This window comes from Hemiscyllium ocellatum, chromosome 21 (genome assembly GCF_020745735.1).
Source record: "Hemiscyllium ocellatum isolate sHemOce1 chromosome 21, sHemOce1.pat.X.cur, whole genome shotgun sequence".
Taxonomy (NCBI): domain Eukaryota; kingdom Metazoa; phylum Chordata; class Chondrichthyes; order Orectolobiformes; family Hemiscylliidae; genus Hemiscyllium; species Hemiscyllium ocellatum.
The window spans coordinates 62,550,869-62,565,612 of NC_083421.1; the positions used below are offsets into that span (position 1 = coordinate 62,550,869).

The window sequence follows — 14,744 nt, forward strand, 5'->3', positions numbered from 1 at the left end:
CAATTTTGTTTTTTAACATCTGTAGCTTGGAATGGCAATATTTTGAAGGACACGTTGTTTAAACTGAATTTTTTAATGTAGGCAAGATGAAATCAATTGTTTCTTATATGTTGGCGAGAAGCGGAGCTGATGAACTGTCATTGCTGTGACAGTTTCCTTCAGAAATCCTTTCACTCTTGTACAGTCATTACTTTGGCATTGTGGATATGTTTGGTTTAATCTCGGAGTGCTCTTGGAAGTTTTTCTTTAGTGCATCAGACAGCCCTGCTTTCAATTTACACATCTGGAGTCATTAGTTTTTCTATTTATTCTTTATAAGCAGAAATATTAGCCTAACATGATTTTGAATAAATCTGTCAGGATCTCCCTTCCAAGTTGTTCGTTAACTGGTTGCCCAAAGTGATTTTATAGTTACTTAAATTCATAAAATTGTGACACACCACCTGACTTGCCAAATTACTTCCACAAGGCACAAGTCAGGAGTGGGATGGAATGCTCCCTTGCTTACCTGGAGAAGTGTAATTCCAGCAACTCTGAAACTTGCAATCCATGACTAAATAGCCCACCTGATTGGACCTTTTTGACATCTATTAGCATAACCATGCACTCTTCCTACCAATGGTGCACAGTGGAAATACTGGGTGCCATTTTCAAGATGTACTGCAGCATCTCACTATGTCTTCATTAATTGTACCAACCACTTTGTAGGACAATGATATTATTGGTAGGAGCATTATCACTGAAAGTTCTCCATGTTACACCCTGTATTCACTTGGAACAATATTGTCCTTTCTTAAATTTCACTAGGTTAAATTCATAACTAATAACTTTGAATTTCCCTACAATATATGGCATGTAATGGTTGAAGAAGATGGTCACCACCATCTCCTCAGTAATTATGGATGGACAATAAATGCTGACCTCTCTAGTGACGTATACATCGCTTGAATAAGCCAAAAAACAAAATATTTTCTATCGAATCTGATAATTATATAGTAAACTTCTGTGCACCTGAAGCCCTGCAAATAGATTCTATCTTGTGCACGAATATGACAGGTCTGTAACCCTTTCACTTGAGGAAAGGCGAGAAGCATGGCATCTGATATCTAAAACCTTTTCCAGGTCAATTGAAGCCCAAGGACGTCAAGAAAAGTTAAAGGAAGAGCATCGTCGCAGAGCTAAGGTACAGAGCAGTGAAATGTGAGCGTGCTCTTTTGCAGAGCCATCAATAAGCCTAGTTTTCATTGGAAAATTACTGAATGATTGAAGATATTTTAACTGACTCCTGACTCCTAACACACACTTCCTAGTGAAGTGGAAAAATTAAGCCTAACGCAGAAGTGTTTGGCTGATTTGATTTTTATTTTTGCAGTTCAAATGTGAATTTTAAACAAATGGTTTATATTTAAAACACAAATACGCAAAATTCCTCCCCTCTCAAAGAACTTGTGCTACGAATCTCATTGGATACAGAGAGGCATAAAGAAGAATATGGAAGGTATTTTAAAATTGGGAATGGATTTAAGACAGGGAGAAAGGAGAAATATTTTAGTTTTAAGAGTGTTGTATGAAATCACAAGTACAAAATAAAATAACTAGCCCATCAGGTCTCGCATGGCCCTTCTGTATATCACTCACATCCCCTCCTGGCTAATGACACACAAGTACACAGACACATGCAGATCATACTCGCAAATGAAAATCCTGAGTAAGGTAGAAAAAATCCCAAGGCCAAGAGGAATGAAATGCTCAGTTGTACTCTAAGATGCACAGAGCTAGAGTTAACAGTTGAAGCAGAGATCATGTCAATATTTAGCAATAGAAGTGAGAGGACTTGGGAATTAAAGGAATGCGGGTTTGGAGGGATATGGGCCAGGTGCTGGCATGTGGGACTAGATTGGGTTGGAATATCTGGTCGGCATGGCCCGAAGAGTCTGTTTCTGTGCAGTACATCTCTATGATTCTAATACAGAGGCAAGGCATATTGGGTTAGGATACTGTTCACAGGATAAATACCAACATGAATAGCTTGGTTTGAAAGATCGGTTTCCATGTTGTAATTTAAAATTGAGCATGCAATGCATATTTGAAAAACTAGCTTTGAAAGCCACAGAATCATCATTTAATGACACTCTTGAATGTTGGATCAGTCCTCTCTTTTCTGATTATTGGGATTTGTCCAACCTCAAGAATTGTTTTCCCTTTGGTTCTTCTTTAGTCTGGAAATGGAATGTTTAAAAAAGAAACTTTTAGCATCACTCAAAAGCAAAGTTTTAAGATGAATGGGACCTTTTAGTCTTCTCTAGCAGACTTGTTTACTTTTTAGTTCCTCACATCCCTGCAACCCCCACACCACACCTTGCTTTTCCTTCCATCCTGCTTAATGTCTAAGGGTCTTGAGTGTTGGAGTATTTCTAGTATGGTACACAAGTGGTCTGTTTCCATGTCTGAGAGTCTTCACAGTGAGAGTAAGCTGGCTGGCTACAGGGAACAAACTCTTTCTGCCCACTCAAAAGTAGAAGGGACAAAGGAACTTCAACCACTCTAACCTTCCAGAATACCAAATCTGCCACTTCGTCTCACAATATCTAGCCTTGTTTTTTTAAAAAAAGAAGTGCTGTCTTCTCAGTGTCTGACCTGTTTTTCAAACTGTTGTAGTTTTTGATGACTTTCAGTAAAGTGAAACTTCCGAAAGCCAATCATACATCTGTCACCCATATCCTTCAAGCTATTTTTCTTTATTATTTCTTAAAATGTAGGGTTACTGACAAGGCTGCCATTTATTGTCTATTCCTAGTCTCCCTTGAACCGATTGGCTTCCTTGCCCATTGCAGAAAGCAATTAAGAATCAGCCACACTGTTATGGGTCAGAAGTCACATCTAGATCAAACTATGTATAGATGACAAATATTCTTCCCTTAAGGACATAGAGAATCAGGTGGGTTTTATAGCACTTAGTAGTTCCAAATTTACCATTACTGCTATTAGCTTTCAATTCCAGATTTATTCTTTGGGTTTTAAGTGCCATCAGTTGCTTTGATGGGAACCCATGACCCCAGAACATTGCCCCAGGCTTGTGGATTACCACTATCCCATCCTGTCCTCCTGTCTGTGTGTCTTTACTGCACTAGCATCTAATTTCTTCATCCAGTTTAATATCTTTATTCAGACAGTGCACTGCTGTTCTTGGATGAGATGCTAAACTGAGGTTATGCCTACCTGCCCCTCCTTATGTGGTTAGCAAAGATCCTCTGACATATTTCAAAGCTGGGGGCATTGATCTCTCTGCATTTTTCAAACAACCAACCTTGAAAACAGCTCTGGAAAGAGTGACAAGTCAAATTTTATTTTTAGTTATGACTCATTAGTAAAACACACTTCAAAAATCTTAAAGCACTTGTCAAAGGCCCTTCAAACAGCACCACAGCATGTTTGAAGAACAACAAACTGGGGAGTAAATTCTCCCTAGTATCCTGACTGCTATTGATCAATCAGATTAGCTATCAGATCAGATCAGGTTATTATCATGTTACTGTTTATGGAAGTTATTTGCATGCATGTGGGCTGAACTACACCATTCAAAACACGTGGCAACATTTCTGGATGTATTTCAAGTCGTTGGAAAGCAATTTGGAAAATCTCATGGTCATGAAAGATGATTTTTTTAAATCAAAATATTCCTTTCTTCATGCTTGCATGTCTCTCTCTTTTTTTTGGTGTTTTCTCCATTTCCTGAAGAATATAAATCTGAAACTTCGAGAAGCTGAACAACAGCGACTGCGCCAGGAGGAACTCGAGCGTCAGAAGCAGGCAGAGAGCCGGGAACGAGTTCGGAAGCTGAACTGCATCCAGGCAGAGGTGCTGCATCTGAACATGCAGATTGAGCCCTACTTCAAGCAGAAGGAGCTGGTGGGGCTGGACCTTTCGGGATACAGTAACCGTGGCAATCAGCTTTGTAGCCTGGTGTCAGGAGTGATTAAGCTCACATCAGAGGTTTGTGCATTGCATGAATGAGTTTGACATTAAAGTTTTATCAGTGTTAAATCCTAAATTAGTGGGAAGTGGAGGAGTTGCAGGAAGATCCCAGATGATATCAGCCAGCCTTCACTGAGTTAGATGATTCCCAACAGATCTCTACTCTCCTCCAATTGTTGTCTTTTGCTCATCTTTGGTTTTAACAATTCTATTGATGGCTCTGCCTGCAGCTGTCTTGATTGAATACACAGGAGTACCCTCCCAAAGGTACTCTACAAGCTGCCCCTCCTTAAAGAGTTTCCACAAAGTTATTGATTACCTATTAGAGTAAAAAGTGAGGTCTGCAGATGCTGGAGATCAGAGCTGAAAATGTGTTGCTGGTTAAAGCACAGCAGGTCAGGCAGCATCCAAGGAACAGGAAATTTGACGTTTCGGGCATAAGCCCTTCATCAGGAGGGCTTTCCTCATTCCTGATGAAGGGCTTATGCCCGAAACGTCAAATTTCCTGTTCCTTGGATGCTGCCTGACCTGCTGCGCTTTAACTAGCAACACATTTTCAGCTATTGATTACCTATTCTTTATTTTGGAGATGTCGGTGTTGGGCTGGAGTGTATAAAGTTAAACATCACAACACCAGGTTACAGTCCAACAGGTTTATTTGGAAACACTAGTTTTCTGAGTGCTGCTCCTTTTATCAGATGAAGCAGCAGTGCTCTGAAAGCTAGTGCTTCCAAATAAACCTGTTGGACTGTAACCTGGTGTTGTGATGTTTAACTTTCTTTATGCAGTTTTCAATTGTGTTTGATTATTTTCCTCAGTGCCTTGGGGCACAGCTAAGAAGTTGCCCACAGTGTTACACTCCAATCTACTGAATATATAATGTGTGTGAAGACCTTTGTGATGCATTGGTAATCTCAAAGTCTGTGAGGAGATTTGTAGCTTGAGTGCTCGTTGTTGTGGTTGTGTTCGCCAAGCTGGGAGTTTGTGTTGCAGGCGTTTCGTCCCCTGTCTAGGTGACATCCTCAGTGCTTGGGAGCCTCCTGTGAAGCGCTTCTGTGATCTTTCCTCCGGCATTTATAGTGGTTTGCATCTGCTGCTTTCGGTTGTCAGTTCCAGCTGTCCAGCTATACCGACTACTGCAATGGACAGCTGGAACTTTCAACCGGAAGCGGCAGATTCAGACCACTACAAATGCCGGAGGAAAGATCACAGAAGCGCTTCACAGGAGGCTCCCAAGCACTGAGGATGTCACCTAGACAGGGGACGAAACGTCTGCAACACAATTCCCAGCTCGGCGAACAGAACCACAATAATGGGTAATCTCTTTACCTGGTTTGGGTTCCATTGCTACCTGTCTCAGACATGTATTATAACATGTCTGAACAGGTTGATTAAAAATATCTGTAATATGCATGCATGCACCTGTTGTTAGGCTTCTTTCTAACTACTCTCCTCTCCCCACCACCGTTCAGTGGCCAGTTAACCTTGTTTTTAGTCTTTGCTGAAAATAGTTACTAGAAACATCCCTGTGTCCATGGAAACCTAACTTAGAATGGAGTCAACATCTGAGAATCAGGAAAGGAGAAAGCTGGCTTTTTACTGTATTTTGGCTTGAAGCCTCTGAACCAAATTCAGACACTGGCTCAATTCAGAAGTGTTGGTTTCTCTGTTTGTTGGTTCTCATGGTGCCTTACTTGATGTCTTTAGTGTACTTAATTATCCCAAGTCACTTCACACAGCATAGTAAACAAATCTTGTCTTTGTGCCACACAAGGAACTATTGGAATAGTTTCAAAGAGAAAGGTTTTCAGAAGTGTCCTGAATTTAATTTGTTGTATGAAGAATTTTTTGGCTGGTAAATTTATTTTAATGCAAGGTTTATTTGGACTGATTTTTTTGGGGATGTAGTGAGTAGGAGCACAAACAGTTGTTCTACATCCTGTTCATTTTTTGTATTTAACATATAAGTTATTAGACTGCATTCAAGGAATATCAGAATAGGCTCTTCAGTCCTTTGTGCCTATTGTAGCATTCAGTTAACTTATGGTTGGTTGGTTTCTTGACTTCTGTCCACAAACCAGGGTACATCAACGTTTAATACCCTTGCCTGACTCCTGATACATACCTCCCAATGAAGTGGAAAGGTTAAGCCTAATGCAGAAATGTACAGTACCTGGTTCTGTTTGGCTGAATTCACTTTTAATTTAGCAATCCAAAGGTGAATTTTAGATAAGATTAGATTCCATACAGAATGGAAATAGGCCTTTCAAGTCCAAAAAGTAGCCCAACAAGTCCTTTGAAGAGTAACCCATCCAGACCCATTCCTCTACCTTATATTTACCCTTGACTAATGCACTTAACACTATGTGCAATTTAGCATGACCAATTCACTTGACCTGCACATCTTTGGACTGTGGGAGGAAACCCACACAGACGCAGGAGAATGTGCAAACTCCACACAGACAATTGCCCAAGATGGGAATCGAACCTGGGTCCCTGGTGCTGTGAGGCAGCAGTGCTAACCACTGGATCACCGTGCCGCCCATGATAAATTGTTTATGTTTAAAACACAATCGCACATACAAAGTTCCTCCCCTCTCAAAGGACTCCATATTCCACACCTACATATCCCATTGGTTACAGAGAGGTTTAAAGAAGAATATGGGGAAAATGAAAGGGGCATTTAGTAGATCATTGGGTATTGCAAGCCAATAGGATCCAAACTTTGATTTGTTTCTGCCGTGCCAGCAGTTGGCTGGTTCCTACTCTTGTCAGCAATGTAATTAAAACAGCAAAACATTGAATAACATTGTTCTGGACTGACAGATTTTCTCTTCTATCATTAGCACTTATTTTGTATTTTGATCTGGGGCATCTTCATCTGTTCAACATGTTCCTCCACCATAAAGCCCACCACTTTTTTCCAGCTCCCTTCAGTTGCAAAGCAGGATCATATTGAACTTGAAATGCTATCAGACCTGCTGAATCAAGCTAGGACCTTGTTTATATTTCAGATTCCAGCATCCACAGTACTTTGCTTTTATTCACTAGAATGACACAGGGGTTAAGAGGATTACTTTGAGGACAGGGTTTCGAAGACCTAAGGTTTTAATCCCTTGAGCGTAGACTGTTTGGAGGTGATTTGAGTAAGGTCATGATGGTCAATAGAAAGAAAACATTTGCTCCAATGGGGGAAAATCCAGAACCAAGGAGCAGACCTTTAAAATTGGGACTAGGTTGTTCAGCCATGATATCCAGAAGCAATACTTAATGGAAAACATTAGAAATCTGACATCCTCTTCCTCCAAAAATCTGTTGAAGCTGAAGATCAATTGAATGTTTTAAAACTTTAATGTTTAGGTGTTTGCAGGGTTAGGGCATCGATGTATGAAATTAAGCTGTTTAAGATGATGGCAAAGCAGGCTTGAGCTGAATCAATGTTTTCTTTGAAACTTCTTCAGCACGTGGGCTGATTAAATTGTTTTCTGTGGGGGTGCGCACGTTTTTCCAGAGCAAGGCCTTTGGAATACCTCGTACGTTACTGTGCACCCACGCAAATTAGTGGGAATGTTAGGCTGAATGACTTATTCTGATTTCAAGAAAATAAATTCCTCTTGGCAAGTGCCAGTTTGCAGATTTTTGGTGAAAGCTCAGTTGACTTTGCCTGAGTAACCTGCTGATGCTCTGAAGTGATAATGATGAAGATCAATGGTTTGCATGAAGTAGGACTGCCACTGCCCTTTGAGCAAAGAAATTAAGATAGGAACAGGAGTAGACTGAATTGTCTGTTGAGCCTGCTCTGCCATTCAGAACAAGAATTGTTGCATTTTGAACCTTTATCTTTCTCAAATCACTTTTATCCAAATGTAGGGTGGTGTGCCACTTCAGGAGGACATTCTGAATGCGGAGCGAGCTTTGGTGCAAATGCGAGAGCTGATCGCTGACATGCATGAGAAAATTGCTGCAGCAGCTGCCGAGAAGAAGAGGATAAAGGAGGAGGAGGAGAAAGCACTTCAGAAAAAGCAGGAAGTCAAAGCTGAAGTAGAAAAGCCAGTGCCACAAGAGAAAGCCAGTCGTAAAGAAGGTATTTATGAAGGTGCAAGTTCAGTGTGAAATCTGATTGATTGATTGAGGGTGGCATCCCAGAGAGAGCAGGAGTGGAAAACATTGTCTTTAGACATTCTCTCCGAGTCTGCATGGGTTTCCTCCGGACGCTCCAGTTTCCTTCCACAATCCAGAGATGTGCAGATCAGGTGAATTGGCCATGCTAAATGCCAGTAGTGTTAGGTGCATTAGTCAGGGGTAAATATAGGGTATGGGAATGGGTCTGGGTGGGCTACTGAGGGTTGGTGTGGACTTGTTGGGCTGAAGGGCCTGTTTCCATACTGTAGGGAATCTAATCTAATGATGTGGGTCTTAAACCCTACAGTTGTCATCACTCTGCATTACAAAAACCAGTCATTCAGCCAACTTAACTAACAGACTCCTTGATTCGTTGTTGAAGCGATGAATATGCTTGATGTTGGCTGTGGATCATAGAATTGGTTATTTTTCACCAACACCCCTCAACTTCCGTATAGGAAGGAGAAAACAAATGTACACTCTGGTTCAGTGTAAGAATGGAGTCCAGGAATAAATTCCACTGTCCATAGTGGCTGGTGCTTCTGAAATGAAAGCAACTAGCCATTTCGCTTATTTGTCATTGGTCCATTCTTTCCCTTCCTCATTGGAGTCCACATCTGTCAGGTCTTTAGTTTGATGCGTGAAATTATCCTGTGAAGTTTGGATCTTTCTTTTAAGTAACACCTGCAGAGTTATCTTTTCCAGTGCACTTTTAACAGTAAAAATGACTATGAAGTTATCCGATTGTCATTTAAAAACCATACTGTTTCCTGTCGGTCGGTAGATTCTTGTGGAGATGTTACTAAGTTAATGATCCAGAGGCTAAATTTATGTTCAGTTTCAAATATCTGCATTGAACAGAATCTCTCTTGGAAGATGGGCTTAGGAGATGCGTGGCACTGTTTTGAAGAACAGTGGGGGTGTTATCCCTAGTGTCCTAGCCAATATATACATTTGAACTAAAAACAGATTATCAAGTCACATTGCGGTTGTGGGAGCTTGTTGTGCACATATTAGCTTCTGGGTTTCCTACATTGCAACTGTGCCTCCATTTCAAAAAATGATTCATTTCTTTGTAAAGTCCTTTGAGATGTCTACTGGTTGTGAAAAGTGCTTAGTAAATGCAAGCCTTTTTCAAATTTTAAACTGACTTTGAAACCTGCTGAACTTTGATAAATTCAAGGTGAACATCTTTTGTAATTAAATGACAGGGCTGCAGATAAAAGCAGATGCAAGCAGTATGCAGTGGTATCAACATTTGCAGGATATTTGTGACCAATGTGCAGCATCCATTAACGATCTTAATAACAGTAAGGATTTCAAGGTAAAATAAACCAAGTACTTCCATTTTGAATTGTAATGAGATTTTGATCACAATTTATTCTCTGGTAACATGGTTAGCACTGTTTAGATTGTATTAGAAGAGGAATATCATTCTCTGCATTTGAAATTTTCAATTGATTCTGAGCAGTGTTTTGGGCAGACTGTTCCAGATTTCCCCTAGGTCTTATTTCTTTGTTTTAGCCCCTACCCACCCACCCATCACCACCACTACCACCAAACCCCAAAGAGGTAATAGTGTCCTCTCTACTCTATCATCAATTCCTTTAATCATCATAAACACCTCAATCAATTCACTCCTTAATCTTCTATACCTGAGGGAATACAAGTCTATTCTAAATAACATATTCTCCTAATTTAACTGTTTTAGCTCTGGTATTGTTCAGGTAACCCTGGATGCCATAGATATTGTTGGCACATGGATTGTTGTATTAGAAAAAATGGTGGAACCGGAATTTATGTTTACATTTGAGGGGCAAATGGGTACCTTGTTAAATGGCAGTGTTTACCCCAATTCTTGAAAATTGGATGCTTTAACCTTCCAAGACGGATAGTGTGATGATGGTAATCAAAGGTTGGGGAGGGGTGTCCGGGGCATCTCATTCCACAGGATATCCTTCCGACCAACTAACTCCCCTGACTGTTATCAGCATCCTACAGCATAGAATACTGTAAAGCAGTTTGCTGGGCTATTTGAAGACTTGCCATATAAGGGAAAGACAGGTTACAAACACAAATCAATTTTTAAAAAAGAAATTCCTTTTTGATAATGAGAAAACTGCTTTACCTTCATTTCTAGGTGAAGAAGATTAAAATGGACCTTCAAAAAGCTGCTACCATTCCTGTTGGTCAGATCTCCTCCATTGCAGGTGAGTGAAGTTCATCCCTGAGGTTGGTTTATTGACTTAATTTATGTATTTTGTATTCCTCCTCGTCTTCCTCACTGGTCACTTCCCTTAAGTCCTGCTGCTGTCTTCAACACATGCCCACTTTTTGGTTTCGTTATCCCACTGTTGTCTTTTTTTCTATCTTTTTATTTCCTGCTCTTGCATCCCTTGTCTATTGAAGGAATCAACATCTTGCAAGAGTTCTGTAGTTCCAGAAGGGATAGTCACCTTCCTGCATTGTGTTCAGTTGGAAGTTTCTTTTGGGTGAACATTTGTAGTCTTTGTTGATCAAAGACTGAAAGGAGAAGGGAATAAAAAGATAATTGAGGCTGGTCTGTGCTACCTTCTGGAGTCTGCACGTGCACACCTAGTGGGGAGAGGGGTCTCTTTATATCAGAAACCTGGCCTGCATTTTCCAGAAGTGGGAGTAGGGTTCGTACTCTAATTCATACCCTAGCTGCGATCCCTTCACTCAATGTAGATTGGTGACTGAAATTCAGAGCTTCCTGGTCTATTGTGGTTCAGCAATTGTTTATGTAAATCTGAAATTGCAAGGTATTTACCTGACATCTTCTGACCTATTTAATGACAAGATATATGTCCGTCTCAAACTGAGTGACCATCATCTTCTGAAGTACCTTGCAGAATGAGGACAGTCAAAAATGTTGGTGGCCTCAGTTATACAGTAAAACTAATGTAGTAATGCACTGTGAAGGTAGAAGTTGCATTTGTGTAGGTTTTAATATTTAAGAATTATTTTAGCTCTTCATGAGAGTGCTGCACATAGTAAATCATCTTAAATTCTAGTATGTTAATGTCTGAAGTATGAAAGGTAATTAAATAGTTTCTCCACGTTTTACTCTCCAGGGTCCCATCTGCGTGAAATCTTTGAAAAAATCAATAATCTGCTGTTGGGCAAGCAAATATCATCAGGTGGGAAGATGGTGGCAATTTCTCAACACCCACAAGGGAAAGATTTTGTCTGTTACAAACTAGCAGAAAAATTTGTGGTGAGTGTGCAAAGTATTTTTAAGGTGCATTCAAAGTTGTGATACAGAAAATATGGAAGTCATTTTGAACATAGGAAGCTCCCAGAAACAGTAATGGGGTAAAATGACCAGATTTTCTTTTTTAAAGTTTTGGAATAAATATTGGCCAGAACACCAGGGACAACGCATCTGCTTCCCTCAAAATAGTGCAGAAAATATTTTTCCATCTAACTAAGAAGTCAGGTTCTGCCTCAATTTCATGTCGCATTTGAAAGGCTGCCTCTCCGGCAGTGCGGTTTTCTCTTAGCATTGCAGGGGATGTCCTTTTGATCATTTGCTCAAGCTTTTGAAGTAACACTTTGAATTCACAATCTTTGAGCAAACTAATGTTCCTTGCTTTTTAGGGTTCATCTTAATTTGCTGTCTGCTGGTAATGGACAGATAATTTATTTGTAGACTTCGTGATCTGAATTACTCAGTAGGATTTGAACAAACACTCTGCCCGAATGAACACCCAATTCCACGAATCCCAATTTAGTTGCCTGTTTTGTGGGATCATGCTTTGTGCAACATGGCAGGCAAATTTGTCTGTGATAACAATAGCTCATTCATTGTATCTGAAACAATTTGAGAGATGTGATGTATCTTTATTGTACCTAGTCACACTACGTGACAGATTATAACACTATTGGTTTCATAGTATCCTAGTATGATGCAGCATAGAAGTTGGCCATTCAACCCATCATGTCTGTGTCAGTTCTGTGATAGTACTACCCAATCCATTCCACTCCTCTGCTCTTCCTTTCTTCCTATCAATTATTTTCCTTCAAGTATGTATCTACTTCTCTTTTGCAAGTTACTAGCGAACCTGCTTACGCTCCACTTTCAGGCATTCCATTCCAAATTGCAAAGGGTTTGGTCCCATTCGTTACCTTTTATTAAGTATATTGAGGTTTACTTTGTGACTTGGTCCATCTGAAGATTATAGAAATTGAGCCCAGCTTTTATGTTATATTTAAAAGGTTCAAGGCTGAAAATGTGTTGCTGGAAAAGCGCAGCAGGTCTGGCAGCATCCAAGGAACAGGAAATTCGACGTTTCGGGATATGCCCGAAACGTCGAATTTCCTGTTCCTTGGATACTACCTGACCTGCTGCGCTTTTCCAGCAACACATTTTCAGCTCTGATCTCCAGCATCTGCAGACCTCACTTTCTCCTTTAAAAGGTTCAAGGCAGGTATAAAATGTCCTCCGCCTCAAATGGAAAGGAAGGTAAACCACTGGTTTAGATTTTTAACCTTGCTTTTCTTCATTATTGTCCACAGAAACAAGGGGAGGAGGAAGTGGCGTCTCACCATGAAGCTGCGTTTCCAATAGCAGTGGTTGCTTCAGGCATCTGGGAGTCTCACCCAAAGGTTGGCGATCTTTTCTTGGCCCACTTGCACCGAAAGTGCCCCTATGCAGTACCATTTTTCCCTTCATGGAAAGACGGGCAACAAAAGGAAGAATACCAAAGGTAGAATTCCCTGAACAATATTACGCCCTCAAAACTGCCAACATAATTGATCTGATGTCTGCTTCTATCTACCAGCTGTCTATTAGTTAAAGCCAATCTGGTATTTCAAATCTGCTAATTAGAAGATGTTTCTAAAACTGCAGGTTTTCTGCTTTGACTCTCTATTTGGAGTTGCTCTACTTCAGAGAAGGAAATATTGTTTTTTTTTTAAAACTTGATTTCCCTTTGCAGCTCCTGTTGACAGTTCACAGGTTGCAAGTGGTCATGACCGTGAGGAGGTTCAGGCACTGATTGGCTGCGATTTTGTTCACCCTGTTTGTTCTGAGAACGGATAGCTTATGACTATAGTATATGTGATGTTTGTTTCGCATTTCATATCTACTTATAGCATCCTTCAAATTTCTTTGTATTTTGATTTTTTTATTTGCTCTCTTCTGGTCTTTCATCGTAAAATGAAAAGATTAATAAAGAAGGGCATTTCTTGGGCTCAGCTTTCTTGAAAAGTACCACGATTCCCCCATTTGTTCCAGAATTACTTTTAGAATTTCAGATAAATGGCAGAGTTAATGGGCTAAATGGTTCTATGTCAGTGCTAGTTAGAAGCTTAACCCTACTTTCATGATCTAACCAAAAGTCAGTTTATTTCACTTTATCTTGTCCATACTATTTGGTGTATTTCTCTCCAAAATTAATTTTTCCATATTTGTCATATAGATAGTATGTTTTGCTTAATCCCTCATTCCACTGGGAGCATGGGTTTGATGTGGCAGAATTTGACCTTGTGCTACAGTTTTATATGCATGATGCTGTAGCGAGAGAAGACATGCAAAATTTGGATATTCGCACTTGATGTGCCATTCAAGTCTAATCCTTTTTCTCCCATAGGTTACTGGGGTACCGAGTGCTGGACAATGGTGTTGAGCAGCAGGACAACTTCTTGAAGCGGATGTCCGGCATGATCCGTCTGTATGCAGCAATCATACTGTTAAGGTGGCCATATGGATCAAAGCAAGCAGTATGTGCAATAACCAAATGCTGCATTTCACTTTCTCAAGCACGTCTTAGTGTTGTCCAAATCTGAACCAACCGGACAAGCATTGTGTTAAATGTGATATAGGGTTTTTTTCTGTGAGAACTTGGGCCTGTGTTAATTGGTGTTTAAAGAATGATAAATGGTCTTTTTGAAACATACAAAACCCTGAGGGGACTTCATAGGTTAGATACTGAAAGGATATTTTCCTGGTATGGAATCTAGATCCAAGGACCTTTGCTTAGAAATAAGGATTTAATACTGAAGCAAGGAAATATTATCTCTCAGGGCTATGAGACTTTGAAATTCTCTTCCTGAGTGAGCAGTGGAGGCTGGGTCATTAAATATTTTCAAGGCTGAGTTGGACAGATAATTTGATTGAAAAAGGAGCTGAGATTTATGGAGGGCAGGAAAGTGGAGTTAAGGCCACAATTAGCTGTGGTCTTATTGATGTTTCCATCACAAGCTCAAGAGGCTAAATGGCCTACTCCTGAAAGGCCATTTTTGACCTCGCGTTGTTCTTCTCAGTCTACCAACATTTCCTTCTATTATTTTTTCTCTCCTGTTTGTCCATCCCCTAAAATACAGCTATGTCATTTATCTCAGCTATTGTATAGCTGGGGCAGTACGGTAGCTCAATGGTTAGCACTGCTGCCTCACAGCAGCAGAACCCAAGTTCGATTCCAGCCTGAAGCGATGGTCTGTGTGGAGTTTGCACATTCTCCCTGTGTCTGCATGTGTTTCCTCCAGGTGCTCCAGTTTCCTCCCAATCCAAAGATGTGCAGTTTAGGTGAATTGGCCATGCTAAATTGTCTCATAGTGTTTAGGAATGTGTAGGTTAGGTGCATTAGTCAGGGGTAAATGTAGGGAAATGGGTCTGCGTCGGT

At 40.3% G+C, this 14,744-nt stretch overlaps 1 protein-coding gene across 1 annotated transcript in view; it reads left to right on the top strand.

Annotated features, from left to right (window-relative positions):
* Positions 1-14,744, top strand: part of gle1 (GLE1 RNA export mediator) — a 61,231-nt gene that overhangs the window by 28,101 nt on the left and 18,386 nt on the right. The window contains exons 5-12 of the mRNA XM_060841146.1: positions 1,123-1,183; positions 3,739-3,993; positions 7,846-8,059; positions 9,309-9,421; positions 10,238-10,307; positions 11,193-11,335; positions 12,637-12,827; positions 13,713-13,842. Of these exons, the coding sequence (XP_060697129.1) occupies positions 1,123-1,183; positions 3,739-3,993; positions 7,846-8,059; positions 9,309-9,421; positions 10,238-10,307; positions 11,193-11,335; positions 12,637-12,827; positions 13,713-13,842 (1,177 nt within the window). The remainder of the gene's footprint in view (positions 1-1,122; positions 1,184-3,738; positions 3,994-7,845; positions 8,060-9,308; positions 9,422-10,237; positions 10,308-11,192; positions 11,336-12,636; positions 12,828-13,712; positions 13,843-14,744) is intronic.